The sequence below is a fragment of the Periplaneta americana genome, chromosome 4 (genome assembly GCF_040183065.1).
Source record: "Periplaneta americana isolate PAMFEO1 chromosome 4, P.americana_PAMFEO1_priV1, whole genome shotgun sequence".
NCBI lineage: Eukaryota > Metazoa > Arthropoda > Insecta > Blattodea > Blattidae > Periplaneta > Periplaneta americana.
The window spans coordinates 205,262,272-205,279,368 of NC_091120.1; the positions used below are offsets into that span (position 1 = coordinate 205,262,272).

Genomic DNA, 17,097 nt, shown 5'->3' on the forward strand with positions numbered 1-17,097 from the left:
TTCCCTTTATCCATTGAATCAGTGCTGGCCATCCCTGAATATAGCTCGACCAAGCGGCATATACCACCGCTTTCGTCTGTCTCTTTCCTTTCCGCTGTAAAGCGCTCAGGCTCTCCTGGGCTCTAAAGCGCGCGCTTTCTCCTGTGAGCATCAATTGACATGCCTGTTCTAGGGCACTAGGTTGAAGCGAACGGATGTTGGCGTAACTCTGACGTAACCCTGTGTTTCGATGTTAGCAACTTACGTAATACGTACTGCGTATTTACAGAAACATGTTAGGCCTATATATAAACGAAAAACTGAAAAATCTTCTATAAAAAATATGTTTATATTATTCTCAACAATACTAACAGCAATGTGCAGACCAGTAAACAAAGGGCCATCTGAATTTTGTTTCTGGGTGTGTACAAAACAATGACCCAAGATACATGCACGTAAAACTTTTCCTAATTTTACAGACTTTCAAGCGCTTGCTACGGCTGAACCGAGAAAGATCCGGACATAGTGCGACTGAGATAGCTCTATTGAAAAATGCAACCCGGTTTGACCCATGTCTTTCGGTTTAAGAATTAGCACCATTTGTTTAAAATGTACATAGTATTAAAATATTACAGTATTAAAAACATTTAACAATAAGTTAAAATTCGTGTTAGCTATCCATGTTTTAGTACTTCCTTCAGTAGCTTTTCAGCCAGATCGGCACGAACAACCTAATAGCTAACGTTATGCAACGTTAATCCTCAAACCAAGGTCTCCTAATCATTTTATTCATTCATGGTAGGTTTCTCGAAAAAAGTTTAAGTATTCATTAAAGTTAATGAGTCTGTAAGTATTATAAATGGACTTCTTAAACGTTCAGTAAGCCTAAAAATTCTTTAAACCACTAACCTAACCTAACCTAACCTAACCTAACCTAACCTAACCTAACCTGTGGAATTTCTCTAGAATATTATTCCAAAACTCATTACCGAGTGGAAGTATGCAAAGTATAGCCTATTGTTTTTAAAGTGTTGATATTTACTATATCTTGCATAGATCTAATAGCAAAACATGCTGAATTTAGTTTGGGGGTAATTTCTTTAATATGATTTTTAAAATTTAACACTATGGAGTCCACACCTGTGGAGTAACAGTCAGAGCGTCTGGCTGTGAAACCAGGTGGTCCGGGTTCGAATCCCGGTCGGGGCAAGTTACCTGGTTGAGGTTTTTTCCGGGGTTTTCCGTGAACCCAATACGAGCAAATGCTGGGTAACTTTCGTGCTGGACCCCGGACTCATTTCACCGGCATTATCACCTTCATTTCATTCAGACGCTAAATAACCTAGATGTTGATACAGCGTCGTAAAATAACCCAATAAAATAAATAAAAATAAAATAAAATAATAAAAACACTATGGATTTGTAAACCAACAATGTAAGAATGGTAAACAATGTTGAAAATTCTCAAAAGAGTTGTGATACTTTCTTCACTCAAATGAATGTCGTAAATAAATAAAGAAATAAATGACAGAAAATGAAGGAATAAAGAGGTAATTGAAAAATAAATTTAAAATATTAAACACTGATTAAGTAAGAAGAAGAAACACGTGAGGAGTGTAGGAAGGAAGAAGGATAGGATATGAAGAAGGGCAAAACGGAAGAAATGCACGAAAGAAGAAGGCAAGGAAGAATTTAATAAATAATGTGGGAAGAAGGTGCCCAAGTGCAAGGTCCAGGGAGTGACGTAGCGATCAGGAGGGGGAAACGGGCTATTTCCAGAACGGTTGACGGCCGCCAGTTGGCAGCACTGCGTCTCTATTTTGGTGTCCTGCGTGGTTGGACGGCCAGTTCTAGTGAAGTCTGTTTGGGAGCAACACGTGGCCCGCAAGACATGGCGGGCTCGCTGCTGCTGCTGCTGCTCGCGTTCAGCCTGCCGGCGGCGCCTGCCCTGCCGCCCCGCCTGCCCCTCGGTAAGTGGCTACCTGCACCGTGTGGGTCTGTCAACGTGGAATGAAGCAAGTGTGTCAGAATCCGTTGATCGTCCTCGTGTGGACTGCAACGTTTAATATTAAGCTATGTCAGGCTTGACTGTCATTTGTTTGTGTGTTTACTACGAACGTGGAAATTTTCATATTTGCGTCTTAGCGCCCCACGCCATTCACCCCGCGTATCCTAACTTTGGGGTGGAGGATTAGTTTTATATTTAGTGAAGCATTCACTATTATTTCATTCATGGTTTTCTATAGGTCCTCCACTGAAAACCCAGCATTCTCCAGTTTTCCCTTTTTCCCGCCTTCTTACAAGTAAATCTCCATATATGAACCAGATGTTTGTCCAGATTTCGGTATAAACAGATTTTATGAGGAATTTTATAAATAGGTATAAGGAAGATGTAATTGAAACAGGAATGAGCCACAATGGAGTGTATATACAAAATGGATCAATTTCTGTACCCAAGTCAATTTAAGTAAAGTCCACACATGTTAATGTTGATTTCCTGTTGCCTATGAGGAAAGGGTGTTTTCTGTTATGAAAAATAAGTGGAGGGCTGAAAGAAATAGATGTTTCGCAGATGTCACGAAACCTGAGGCCCAAGTTATCTTAAATAAATTGTGATCATGGGGAATTTATTTCTTGAAGCAATTAATAGTACATTATGCAACGAGCCTATAATGAAGGTAATTAAGAAGTGAGTATGGATATTTATGAAACGAGCGCAAGCGAGTTTCATAATTTTCATACGAGCTTCTTAATTACCATTATAGGCGAGTTTCATACGACTTTTTATGCTCGACCATATTTCTAACTTGATATTATTAATTTTTTAGCAATGTCCCGTATGTTGTGAGATGTGCGCAGACGCGAAAGTATTGATTTTTTCCGAGGAACAATAATGTCATTGACCTTGACGTAGTCCCGTTAAACTTGATAATATTATAATATTATAACCTTGATTATTGAATTCGACATTGAAAAACGAGATGACAAATTGTATTTATTTGAATATTATTTACAATTAACGCTAATTATTATAGTAACAGAACATAACCTTCTGCGACAGTATTGGATTTCCAGCCTCCGTGACTTTTCGCTAATTCTCTTTCGATTGCATATCCGAGAATAATCGATACTTGCGGTTTTATAACGGTACAAATCTGACTTGTCATTGGCTGAACACATGTAAGCTGAGTTATCATTGGCTGAAGACCTGTACTTTAATGAGTAGGTGTACTTTAATGACATGCATTAAAGGTCTGCTACCAGGTGTATAATTACTACATTTCGGCATGGTCGAGCATAAAATAGATTAAACCTTGCTAGCGAATGCCAAGAAAAGAAATGAAATAGCGATAATCTCAATACATTTTGTACTGTACACTAATGTGATTAATTCAGCTTACAAAAATGTAGGCTATACTATAAATTAGTAATTTTATTGGATAACTAGCCGTACCCGTGCGCTCCGCTGCACCTGTTAGAAATAAATATAAAGTAATTACATAATTAAAATAGGACATTTGATCCAGGGAACATTCGTGTTTGATAGAAGGATAAATCGTTTAATATGTTACTTAATTTAAATTATATTTAAATAATTAAAATGCGGTCATTTTGGTCCAGAGACACTCATTTGGTGCAATGACAATTCCTTTAACATGTTTCTTAATTGTTATTACACGCAACCATAGTTTAATGAAGATTGACATATCATTTAGTTTTAATGTGTATACTTTATATTACTTGCTATATGTTTCAGAAGTTACTGTAATAACATTGTAGAATTATGTCCATCTAGAGAAACTACACTTTCCAATGGTGAAATAATAATTAAACAATTAATTAGCTTCCGATATTACTTCATACAAACACAGAAACATTCTCTTAGGCTATGTTTAATAGCTTTCGATTGTTGTTGTCCAAGGCCCCTTATAGACGAAGTCATTTGTTTTTTATTTCAGAACAGCGCCTTAGATGGCGTTGTTATTGTAATTTTAAAACTGATTTATCTCATTAAATATCAGTTCTATCAAAATTTTGTATAGATTAAAACTTATCGGAAATTATGTTTAAAGAAACTTTTGTTATGTAATATTTTTCATGAAAATCATTAATGAGGGAGATATTTCGATTTACTTAATTCAGGCCCCCTCATAACTCCCCTTTTAAATAAAGTATTTTGAATGCCATATAGCCTAAAATCTAAGTTACAACGAACTTAATTTATATTCCAATTTTCATATAAAACGGTTCAGAGATTATCGCGTGAAAAGGTAACAAACATCCAGACAGACATGCAAACAAAAATTTCAAAAAAGCGATTTTCGGTTTCAGGATGGTTAATTATACATGTTAGCACCAAGCATTTTTGGAAAATGGAAAATTACCAGAAAAATTTTGGCTACAGATTAATTATTAGTATAGATTTAGTAGCACAAAACCATTACAAAGTTTTTTTTTTAATCTTAACCTCAAATAATAAAATTGTAATAAAATAAGGTACCGTCAACGCGGGATACTTTGACCCTTAAGGTGTTACTTGAACCCAGAAGAAAAAAATGTTTTCGTCGATGTAAAATAACAGTTTGGTGTCGAAAGTTGTGTTTTTTTTCTCTGGAAACTTTCATCTGTACAAATATGTTCACCTAAGTTACCCCAATGGTAAGTAAACATTTTTTTCTTCTGGATTCAATTAACACCTTAAGAGTCATAGTAGCCCGCGTTGACGGTGGTAATTATTTAGTAATTTAGTGTGATTGTGTCTGGATATGTACTAAACTATGTCAGTAATTTGGAATGGTGTGCTCGTGTGGTTGTCTAAAAAATCATGTGCATTTCTTTTCTTTTTGTGTTAGCCTAAACGTCACATTTCCAAGCTCGATCATATTCTGTCTTTTATTGGCATTCTGAAAACCTGGTAATCCTGATGTTTATTGAGACGACAAATACTTTGAAGAACGCCTTAATTGATTTATTTAAAGATATTTCATTCGTTTTATTAATATTATTATTATTTTATTATTTATTTATTTAGTTATATTTAATGTGATGTACAACAGCCAGTAGCCAATTACAGTTCAGCACAAACAATGTAACAAAAACATTAGCAATAATTTACAATAAAAGTACAAAGAAATAATTAAATTAATGGCAATTAATTAAAATGATAATTACAAATGAAATAATGGAATCATGAATGAAGAATGGAATCATATAAAATAGTATTACAAAGATATACAAGATTATAATACAATGACATTGAATGAAGGGAATAAAATGGATGACTAAACTACATAGCATAATGAGATTAAAAGTAATTGTAATGAAAGGATGGAATCAAGTAAATTAATAAATAACAAAATGATATAAAAGGTAAAGGTAAAGGTATCCCCGTAACATGCCATGAAGGCACTTGGGGGGCATGGAGGTAGAGCCACATGCTTTCCATGACCTCGGCACTAGAATGAGGTGGTGTGGTCGGCACCACGCTCTGACCGCCTTTTACCCCCGGGAAAGACCCGGTACTCAATTTTATAGGAGGCTGAGTGAACCTCGGGGCCGTTCTGAAAGTTTGGCAACGAGAAAAAATCCTGTCACCACCTGGGATCGAACCCCGGACCTTCCAGTCCGTAGTCAGCTGCTCTACCAACTGAGCTACCCGGCCTCCGGTATAAAAGGTAGCGAGAATAATATTAAAATACATATTTAAACAAAAGACATAAATGAAAACTGATATAAAACTTAAAAGTATTAACTACATATTAAATGGATCCAAGCTTGATCCATGCAAATTAGCATATTTAATACATCTGCAGACCGGAGAGAGAGATTTAGGATTTCTATTGTAAAACATTTTATGAAATGTTAAACCATTAGCAGGAATACGAAGACTGATATTGCTTATGAAAGATTCACAATCAATATCACCCTTAATGACTTTACAAAAAAATAAATAATCAAGATCTTGACGTATGGCAAATAAACTGCAGCAGTTAAAATATTTGCAATTAATGTCGTATTTATAATCGTCAGAATTAGATAAAAATCTATGAGAACACAAGAAAATAAATTTTCTTTGAATATTCTCTAGCTTAGCCGAGTCAGTGGAAGTAATGGAGTTCCATACAACAGATGCATATTCAAGCTTGGATCTAACCAACGTATAGTATAAAATTAATAAACACATAGGAGTAGAAAAAGAATAAGTTGCAGATCTAATTAGACCAAGCATTCTTAATGAATGTGTATAAATGTATTGCACATGATCATGGAAATATAATTTAGAATCAAGTAAGACACCAAGATCTCTAATACAATCTTTCCTAGTAATTATGACATTATTAAGAATATAATTAAATTTTTGGGAGGTTGTTTTACGTGAGAAGGAAATAGCAAAATTTTGGATTGATTAATTTTCATTCCATTTTCAACAGTCCAAAGTGCAATTGAATTGATATCCTTTTGAATAATATAATAATAATAATAATAATAATAATAATAATAATAATAATAACAATAATAATAATAAGTGGACACAACGTCGGGAACTCATACATTCTTGCGCCCCTTACTGTGCCTCTCTTTGGCTCTATTCCACCACAGCCTAGTTCACACGCTGTCATACACCACTTGGTGCCGGTCCGCGTTATGGCCAAGAGACTCTGACAATTCCCGCGAGTGTGAACCTGTAGACCGTAGCTTGGCACAGAAGTCATATTATGTTGTCAGCGGAAATTCCTTGCATTAACATTCCTAGTAGGAGTGCTGCTAGTGAAAATAATAATAATAATAATAATAATAATAATGATAATAATAATAATGATAATAATAATAATAATAATAATAATAATAAGTGCTGTAGAAATTTCGGAAGGAACACAGTATGGTTGTAAGTCTAGTAGACGTGGGTTTAGTCCACGATAAGGCAATTGATGTGCATACTTCTTCGGTATGACGCAGTATCATTTGCTTTTTCTTAAGTGTTGAACTTGCGTCATGCTGACCACATGGCCAGAGCAAGTCTGATAATCCTGAGAGAATGAGGATGAGACCATCCAAATATCCGAATCTTACAAATAGATTGTATAAATAAGGTAATAGCGATTATTTTTGCATTATTAATTTCTATTATCTACTGAATTTTAGAGTCAGTCTTGTTATGTGGCGTTAACACAATCTACGTCAACTGTATTTGGTTGCTAAGATACGAAATCGTGGTAATAAAACTGACATAAGCAAATCGTTCTTAAGTTCATTTTACGTGCATTATTAATTACAATTATTGAACCTTAGAGTCATACTTATTATGTGGCGTTAACACAATCTATGTCAACTGTATTTCGTTGCTAAGATACGAAATCGTGGTAATAAAACTAACATAAGCAAATCGCAGTTAATTCCTTTTACGTGCATTGTTAATTACAATTATTGAACCTTAGAGTCAGTCTTGTTATGTGGCGTTAACACAATCTATGTCAACTGTATTTCGTTGCTAAGATACGAAATCGTGGTAATAAAACTGACATAAGCAAATCGTTCTTAAGTTCATTTTACGTGCATTATTAATTACAATTATTGAACCTTAGAGTCATACTTGTTATGTGGCGTTAACACAATCTATGTCAACTGTATTTCGTTGCTAAGATACGAAATCGTGGTAATAAAACTAACATAAGCAAATCGCTGTCAATTCATTTTACGTGCATTGTTAATTACAATTATTGAATCTTAGAGTCAGTCTTGTTATGTGGCGTAAACACAATCTATATCAACTGTATATGGTTGCTAGGATACGAAGTCGTGGTAATAAAACTGACATAAGCAAATCGCTGTTAATTTATTTTACGTGCATTTTTAATTACAATTATTGAACTTTATAGTCACTGTCACGAGTCATTGTTACGTGGCGTTAACAGAATCTATGTCAACAGTGTGTGGTTGCTAGGATACGAAATCGTGATGATACTAAAACTGGCTTAAACAAATTGTTATTTTATTCATTTTACGTGCGTTATTGATTGCAATAAATTGAGCTCTACAGTCAACCTTGTTACGTGCAACAATACGAAATCATTTCATTAATATACTGATCTATAACCAGATAATCTTTCTCCTGATAGATCTGGAAGGGACAGAGGCTTCGAGGCTGCAGCGCGCCGGTGCGATCGTCCGTTGTTTCTATTAATAGCGCCACGCTTTACCAACAAACATGCCCAAGCTGTACTTCGTTATTCGGGTCACTAATCAGTCTACCCCAATGTATATGATGACAATTTACTTTATTATTATTATTATTATTATTATTATTATTATTATTATTATTATTATTATTATTATTATTATTATTTAACAGCAGATTCCGTATAGGCCAGTTTCTGTCTGATGCTTTTCCAATTCACTTTAGGGCTAAAGCAGGGAGATGCATTGTCACCTTTACTTTCTAACTTTGCTCTAGAGTATGCCATTAGGAAAGTTCAGGATAACAGAGAGGGTTTGGAATTGAACGGGTTACATCAGCTGCTTGTCTATGCGGATGACGTGAATATGTTAGGAGAAAATCCACAAACGATTAGGGAAAACACGGGAATTTTACTGGAAGCAAGTAAAGAGATAGGTTTGGAAGTAAATCCCGAAAAGACGAAGTATGTGATTATGTCGCGTGACGAGAATATTGTACGAAATGGAACTATAAAAGTTGGAGATTTATCCTTCGAAGAGGTGGAAAAATTAAATATCTTGGAGCAACAGTAACAAATATAAATGACACTCGGGAGGAAATTAAACACAGAATAAATATGGGAAATGCGTGTTATTATTCGGTTGAGAAGCTTTTGTCATCTAGTCTGCTGTCAAAAAATCTGAAAGTTAGAATTTATAAAACAGTTATATTACCGGTTGTTCTGTATGGTTGTGAAACTTGGACTCTCACTTTGAGAGAGGAACAGAGTTTGAGGGTTTTTGAGAATAAGATGCTTAGGAAAATATTTGGGGCTAAGAGGAATGAAGTTACAGGAGAATGGAGAAAGTTACACAACGCAGAACTGCACGCATTATATCTTTCACCTGACATAATTAGGAACATTAAATCCAGACGTTTGAGATGGGCAGGGCATGTAGCACGTATGGGCGAATCCAGAAATGCAGATAAAGTGTGTATTGGGAGGCCAGAGGGGAAAAGACCTTTGGGGAGGCCGAGACGTAGATGGGAAGATAATATTAAAATGGATTTGAGGGAGGTGGAATATGATGATAGAGACTGGATTAATCTTGCTCAGGATAGGGACCAATGGCGGGCTTATGTGAGTGCGGCAATGAACCTCCGGGTTCCTTAAAAGGCAGTAAGTAAGTATTATTATTATTATTGACTATTTGACTAGTGGTAGCCATGTTCAGAAGTAGTGAGGACTTTGTGTCCTCCGGTTTCTTCATTTGTCTTGCTGGGAGTGCGTTTGTGTTGTGTAGTGTGGAGTCAAATAGTGTGTGTTCTGAAATTCAGCTGATTGTTGAGGATTTGTTGTGGGTGTGTTTTTGTCTATCTGTATATTTCATATTGTTCTAGTGTGTTTAGTTTCTGGTTTTTCGATTGGATATGTAGAACTTGAAAATTTGGTGATGCCATCAGTATTTGCTTATTGTGATATGATACCACTGCCGTTGCAGCGGTGCTGTTCCATCCTGAGGACTACCCCCTGCAGCACATCGCCGTCAAATATGCTCTGCAGCACATCAACGTGGATCCAGAACTGCTGCCAGGCACGGAGCTGTACAGGGTGGACCTCAATGTGTCGCAGTCCGATAGCTTCGCTGTCGGAAAGAGAGGTACATGTGGATCGACATAACCTTTAGTGCGCAGTAGAGAAATTACATAGGCCTATAAGCCCAGTTAGAATCATGAATGCATATAATCTCTGTTGCTCATAGATACGATTTCCTATAACCTGTGCTGTGGTTCAGCAGTATTGCTACTCATAATTTCACATAACGCCTGCAGTGCTGGAGTAATGTTTCTTATGAAAATAAATAACATATAGTAGTCCGCAGTAGAAATAATACATTGAATGAAATGAGATAAACTCTAGTCTGCAGTTACCAATAAAATATAAAAATCAACATTACTTGTACGTTAGTGATCAGTAACAACACTATATACAAATTAATTTAACTTGTAGTGCGCAGTAACAATACTAAATAGTATGAATTATTTAAATTTCTAGTCCGCAGAAGCAACAATAAATAAAAACCTGCATAACTTGTAGTGAGCAGTAACAACAATTATAAAAATCCACGCAACTTCTAGAGCGCAATGTGCGTCGATATCATCCAACTCCATGCGGGTTGTTATCGATCTCGTATGTCTTAGACCATTTATGGTGGTCTCTCAGTCTGGAGCCAACATTTTTCTTGGTCTACCCAAGTTCTCATACTAGTGTCATTAGGCTTGACATATTGAAATGAATTAATAAACTGTCTTCAAATTCTGCGTTGTCTTTTGTTTAAAGATTTGTTGCTTATTCCGAACGAAACAAAACAAATAACTTAATTTGAAGGATTGAATATAACTTGCGTATTAAGAAAACGATGTTATAGGAACTGTAAGCAGAGCAAATGACTCGATAAAACATTGTCCAAGGCTGGAATAAACGTTGAAAAGGGGAAAGAAAATTAATAATTGACATAACAGATTGACAACACGTGTTTAACATAAAATTATCATTTGAAGACTAAAATTAGTAACATGCACGTGATAATATCAGTGAAGTTATACCTGCCCCTCATTCCGCCTAGGAAACTATTAAATACCTCCCACATGTCTCGACCGTTATTTGGGCTGCCTAAGCAAAAAGTGAACGGCTTAAGTCAGACAACCTAGCAACATCACATCTTGTTCTCTGTATGTACTTACCCAATTTTTCTAAATAGATTTACAAAACCTCTAATGGCAATTACATTAATATTCTCATTATAGAAATAGAAATATATATATTCTCCCTGTAACATAGTCCTAGTAAGCTTATATTAAATTAATTTTCATCATTTTACTAGCTATCTCAAATATTAAATTAATTATAATTCATTGAATTAAATTAGCTCATAAATTAAGTTACTACTTTACCTTATAGATTTATCTAAATTTAAATAAATGTGTAGTGAAGAATATTGCTGGAGAACCTTTTAAATGTAGTGTAAATATTTGTAATTTAAATTTATGTATTGTATTGATTAAGGCTGGTTGAGTGGAAGAGAAGGTCTTATGGCCTTAACTCTGCCAGCGAAAATAAAACATTATTATTATTATTATTATTATTATTATTATTATTATTATTACATTTTATTTAAATCCAATATACATGTTTCTTAGAATAATTTCTGATACCGGAAATAATTTTTTGTGCATTTCAACCATCTACACAATAGTGTACAGTCTTTGTAAAGTATTCAATACATTTTTTCCGAGTGTATTTGTTTTATTGTGACTTATCTATATATATATATATATATATATATATATATATATATATATATATATATAATTTGAACTGGTAATGGAAATTACGGGAAAACGGCTTAACGGATTTTAATAAATGGCCCCTCATTTTGAAGCTTGGAACCCAAAGTTTTTCAGACAAATAGTAGTTTTCAGTGAAATGTCAATTTTTCAACATAGTTTTCCTATTTTACAAAATCCACCTGTTGTCAGTTTTGAGAACTAGCTAATTTCATTTCAGTATAAAACAAAACACACACTACAGTAAACAATATTACATGATCTGTAAGAATGCTGACATATTTAGAGCTCAAATTAAATTGGTTATTAAAAACTTAACTTACTAAAAATAATTTACAGGTTCGATTCTGTGGTGTGTAACTTTCTGGTACAGCTGTGTACTGGATATTAAAAACTACAAAACTTGAGGTGGTGTGATGACATTATTACCATTAGAAATGAAATATTATTGTAGTTAATACCATGATGTGACTATGTTTCATCAATTATACATATTAATGGTATATTGATGACATGAAAGTGAAACGTTTAGGGGTTATATAAGTAGATGTAGAGAATAACTTAAATTAGACTTTGATTTCTATATTTTACTGAGTGGCGGCTATATAGTATATATAGTATATGTTACTGAAAGCTATAAAACTTACGTAAGATAATAATATTATTAAAAATCAAATATTTTTATAGTTATTAATCAAGTGGGGTTGGGTCTTTTTCATATATTTAATGGCGGTGTGGTGTAGATATTTATATGCGTGGTTCTCTTCAGTATTGGCTCGAGAGAGAGAGTATCTTTCATTATTATGGAAGCAAATAACTTTCAGAATGTCTGCTATTCTTCATTGAAAATAAATCTGAAAAATGTTTATTTGAACGTCTAATGAACTTAGTTTGCAGCATTTGCTGCACAAGCCACTAGTAGGCTATGTATATAAATTGAACATAACATTTCGTTTAAATTTTCCTGCTTAATATTATTTTAATGTACCGAAGTACATATGATATTTCCATGCAGATGTTCTGCGTCATCATACGATGAAAGAGTAATGGAACGGAGAAAAATTCTCTGCGGCGCCGGGATTTGAACCCGGGTTTTCAGCTCTACGTGCTGACGCTTTATCCACTAAGCCACACCGGATTCCACCCCGGCGTCGGAAGAATCGTCTCAGTTTTAAGTTCCAACTCTTGGGTTCCCTCTAGTGGCCGCCCTCTGCACTACGTTATAGATATCTATGAACCTAGGACCGAAGTCCTCACATGTGATGAGGTGCACTCGTAATAATAATAATAATAATAATAATAATAATAATAATATATATATGATATGCGTAAGATTTAAGACGGCGCTTATTCCGTCGGATCCCGGCCAACTAGTCACTCATAACGAGTGCACCTCAGCACATGTGTGGACTTTGGTCCTACGTTCATAGACATCTATGACGTAGTGCAGAGGGCGGCCACTAGAGGGAACCCAAGAGTTGCAACTTAAAACTGAGACGATTCTTCCGACGCCGTGGTGGAATCCGGTGTGGCTTAGTGGATAAAGCATCAGCACGTAGAGCTGAAAACCCGGGTTCAAATCCTGGCGCCGGAGAGAATTTTTCTCCGTTCCATTACTCTTTCATCGTTTCCTGCTTAAGATAGAATAGCATATTTTCTACAGTTTGGTTCGTCCTGATTATTATCAAGCAGTAAATAACGCAGATCACAGTTTTCTCGGAAACAACACAACTGTTACAGTATTACCAGATTGTAATGGTTGTTCAGAACTGTTGAGAAGTTAATGGCACATTTGGAAGAAGATGATAACACGTGTCACACAGTGTTTACCAGTCACTGCACTCTTTTTTTCTTTTTCTGCAGTATGCGGTCTCGCTTCAGAAGGCATAGCCGCCGTGTTCGGGCCTCGAACCCCGGACACGACCGGCATCGTGGAGTCCATCTGCGAGACCCTGGAGATCCCCCACATGGAGATCTACCCCACCAGCCCCAGGTTCCCCGCTCGATGCCTCATCAACCTGCATCCTGCGGAGGAATCCATCTCCAAGGTGCGGCCTAATTCGTAATCTACGGCGAGTTAAAGATTTAGATTCATCGCCTATTTCCTAATCTATATTTACATATTCAACGTGTTGTTGTTGTTGTTTTCTAATGCCAGGCGTTTGACAATAAAGTCATTTGACCTCTTGCACTCCAATATTTTTCAAAGATATTGTCATGGTCAGCCACTGAAGCACAGATTTTGAGGTGTTCCGAATCCATTTCTTGGTTTGAGTTGCACAATAGGCAGTTAGGGTACTGATATATTCCAATTCTATGCAGGTGTTTGGCCAAACAATCATGGCCTGTTGCCAATCTAAATGCAGCTACAGACGACTTTCGTGGTAAATCGGGAATTAACTGTGGATTTTGATGCAGAGAGTTCCATTTTTTCCCTTGAGATTGTGTTATCAAATTTTGTTTGTTGAAGTCTAAGTATGTAGATTTAATAAATCTCTTCACAGAGTAATACGTAGATTTAGTAACAGGTCTGTAAGTAGCAGTGCTGCCCTTCTTTGCTAAAGCATCCGCATTCTCGTTTCCCAGGATTCCACAGTGGGATGGTATCCATTGGAATACAATTCTTTTATTGAGTGATATTAATTGAGAGAGCATTTTAGTTATTTCTGCTGTTTGAGATGAAGGTGTGTGTTTAGAGACTATTGATAGAATAGCTGCTTTGGAGTCTGACAATATAACTGCATTCCTAAATTTATTGATGTGGCAGAGAAGATTCCTGAGACTTTCACTTATTGCAATGATTTCTCCATCAAAACTTGTTGTTCCATACCCAAGAGATCTATAAAGTGAGAAGAGACAGCACGTAACACCTGCACCGGCACCTTGTTCTCTGGAGATCAAGGATCAGTCGGTGTATAAATGAAGCCAGTTTTGTGGAGGGTACCTAATATTAATTGTCTCTAAAGACAACTGTTTCAGTATTTCAGTGTTTACTACTGATTTCAGTATTTCGTCTGTTAAATTTAGATTATATTCTATATTTAATATAGTTAAAGGGTTTGGTTTAATTTGTAAGTTTTCTTTTAAATTCGGGATATTGATTTTCTGTTTTAATTCTTGAACGATGGATATGAAACTTTTTTGAGTTTTCAATCTACAGAGAGGACTGTATGAATGCCAATTGTTTCCTGGTAATCTGATAAGTTTTTCATATTGAATCAGTGCTTTTTCTTCTATTGTCATTTTGATGCTGTTAATATTAGTGAGGAATCTCATAGAATCTATTGGAGTAGTTTTTATTCCACCAGTAATGAGTCTGAGAGCTTGCTTTTGGACATATTCTATTTGTTTATGAAAGGTGAAGCAATTAAAATTTCTCCGCACTATGTCAGCACTGGCTAATATTTTGAGAGGCGGTGGTATTTATCAAAACAAAAAAAAAGTGTAACAAAGTTAAGAAAAACTGTGAAATTCGTATTGTAACAACTGCATATTGCTCAACGCCACGAAGTGACGGTTATTATGTCTGACCGTCAAACAAGCGGGTCCGGGTTCAAATCCTGGTTGGAACAAGTTACTTGGTTGAGGTTTTTACTGGGGTTTTCCCTCAACCCATTAAGAGCAAATGCTGGGTAACTTCCGGCACTGTACCCTGGACTCATTTCGCGGGCATTATCACCTTCATTTCATTCAGACGCTAGATAACTATAGCAGTTGATACAGCGTCGTAAAAAAACAATAATAGAAACAACAACAGCATATTGGGACGCATGTTCTGTAGTAGTGAATTTCTTAAATAAATTAATTAAGTCTATTAGGCCTACTATATAACACCTACTGTATATTGAATTTATTGACATAGTGTTATATTTACTCTGTAATTTGCCAATTATAGCTACATTTTACATTTTTGGCTATGATATCTATACTTAACTCTTTTTAATTTATATTTATTTGGTATTTTTCATTTATATCTATATCTGTGTATTTTATTTAGGTAGTATCTATTTGTTTTTTTTTTTTTCATTTTTAATTTTTGATTTGCAATTACACTTCTATCTTGCATTTGTATCTGTTTCAGCTCTTTTTTCATGTTATATGCAATTCTGTGTTTTTTAACAAATATCTGTACTGTATATTGCAATTGGGGCTTTGCCCTGTTATATAAATAAATAAATAAATAAATAAATAAATAAATAAGTACGTAAGTAAGTAAATAAATAAATACGTAAGTAAGTACGTAAGTAAGTAAGTAAATAAATAAGTCAGTAAATAAATAAATAAATAAATAAGTAAATAAATAAATAAGTACGTAAGTAAGTAAATAAATAAATGAATAAGTACGTAAGTAAGTAAGTAAATAAATAAATAAGTAAGTACGTAAGTAAGTAAATAAATAAATAAATAAGTAAATAAATAAATAAATACGTACGTAAGTAAGTAAATAAATAAATACGTAAGTAAGTACGTAAGTAAGTAAGTAAGTAAGTAAATAAATAAGTCAGTAAATAAATAAATAAATAAGTAAATAAATAAATAAATAAGTACGTAAGTAAGTAAATAAATAAATGAATAAGTACGTAATTAAGTAAGTAAATAAATAAATAAGTAAGTACGTAAGTAAGTAAATAAATAAATAAGTAAATAAATAAATAAGTACGTAAGTAAGTAAATAAATAAACAAATAAATGAATAAGTACGTAAGTAAGCAAATAAATAAACAAATAATTAAATAAATACGTAAGTAAGTAAATAAATAAGTAAGTAAGTACGTAAGTAAGTAAATAAATAAACAAATAAATGAATAAGTACGTAAGTAAGCAAATAAATAAACAAATAATTAAATAAGTACGTAAGTAAATAAATAAACAAATAAATGAATAAGTACGTAAGTAAGTAAATAAATAAACAAATAATTAAATAAGTACGTAAGTAAGCAAATAAGTAAACAAATAATTAAATAAGCACGTAAGTAAGTAAATAAATAAATAAGTAAGTACGTAAGTAAGTAAATAAATAAATGAATAAGTACGTAATTAAGTAAGTAAATAAATAAATAAGTACGTAAGTAAGTAAATAAATAAATAAGTAAATAAATAAATAAGTACGTAAGTAAGTAAATAAATAAACAAATAAATGAATAAGTACGTAAGTAAGCAAATAAATAAACAAATAATTAAATAAATACGTAAGTAAGTAAATAAATAAGTAAGTAAGTACGTAAGTAAGTAAATAAATAAACAAATAAATGAATAAGTACGTAAGTAAGCAAATAAATAAACAAATAATTAAATAAGCACGTAAGTAAGTAAATAAATAAATAAGTAAGTACGTAAGTAAGTAAATAAATAAATAAATAAGTAAGTAAATAAATAAATACGTAAGTAAATAAATAAATAATAAATAAATAAATAAGTAAATAAATAAATAAATACGTAAGTAAATAAATAAATAATAAATAAATAAATACGTAAGTGAGTAAATAAATAAATAAATATGTAAGTAAGTAAATAAATAAATATATTCTAATGCCTATCTCTTCTTGCAAGAACATTGTGAAATTCCTTTGCATAACGAAAAGTTACATTCGTTCGGATGAAATTTTTGCATATTTA

At 33.7% G+C, this 17,097-nt stretch overlaps 1 protein-coding gene across 3 annotated transcripts in view; it reads left to right on the forward strand.

Moving 5' to 3' along the window:
* The first annotated feature begins 1,791 nt into the window (after window positions 1-1,791).
* The window catches only part of LOC138698682 (glutamate receptor ionotropic, kainate 2-like), a 69,410-nt gene continuing 54,104 nt past the window's right edge, over window positions 1,792-17,097 (forward strand). For all 3 annotated transcript variants that reach the window (XM_069824852.1, XM_069824854.1, XM_069824853.1), the window contains exons 1-3: window positions 1,792-1,949; window positions 9,637-9,795; window positions 13,346-13,530. In XM_069824852.1, the coding sequence (XP_069680953.1) occupies window positions 1,871-1,949; window positions 9,637-9,795; window positions 13,346-13,530 (423 nt within the window). In that variant the 5' untranslated portion in view covers window positions 1,792-1,870. The remainder of the gene's footprint in view (window positions 1,950-9,636; window positions 9,796-13,345; window positions 13,531-17,097) is intronic.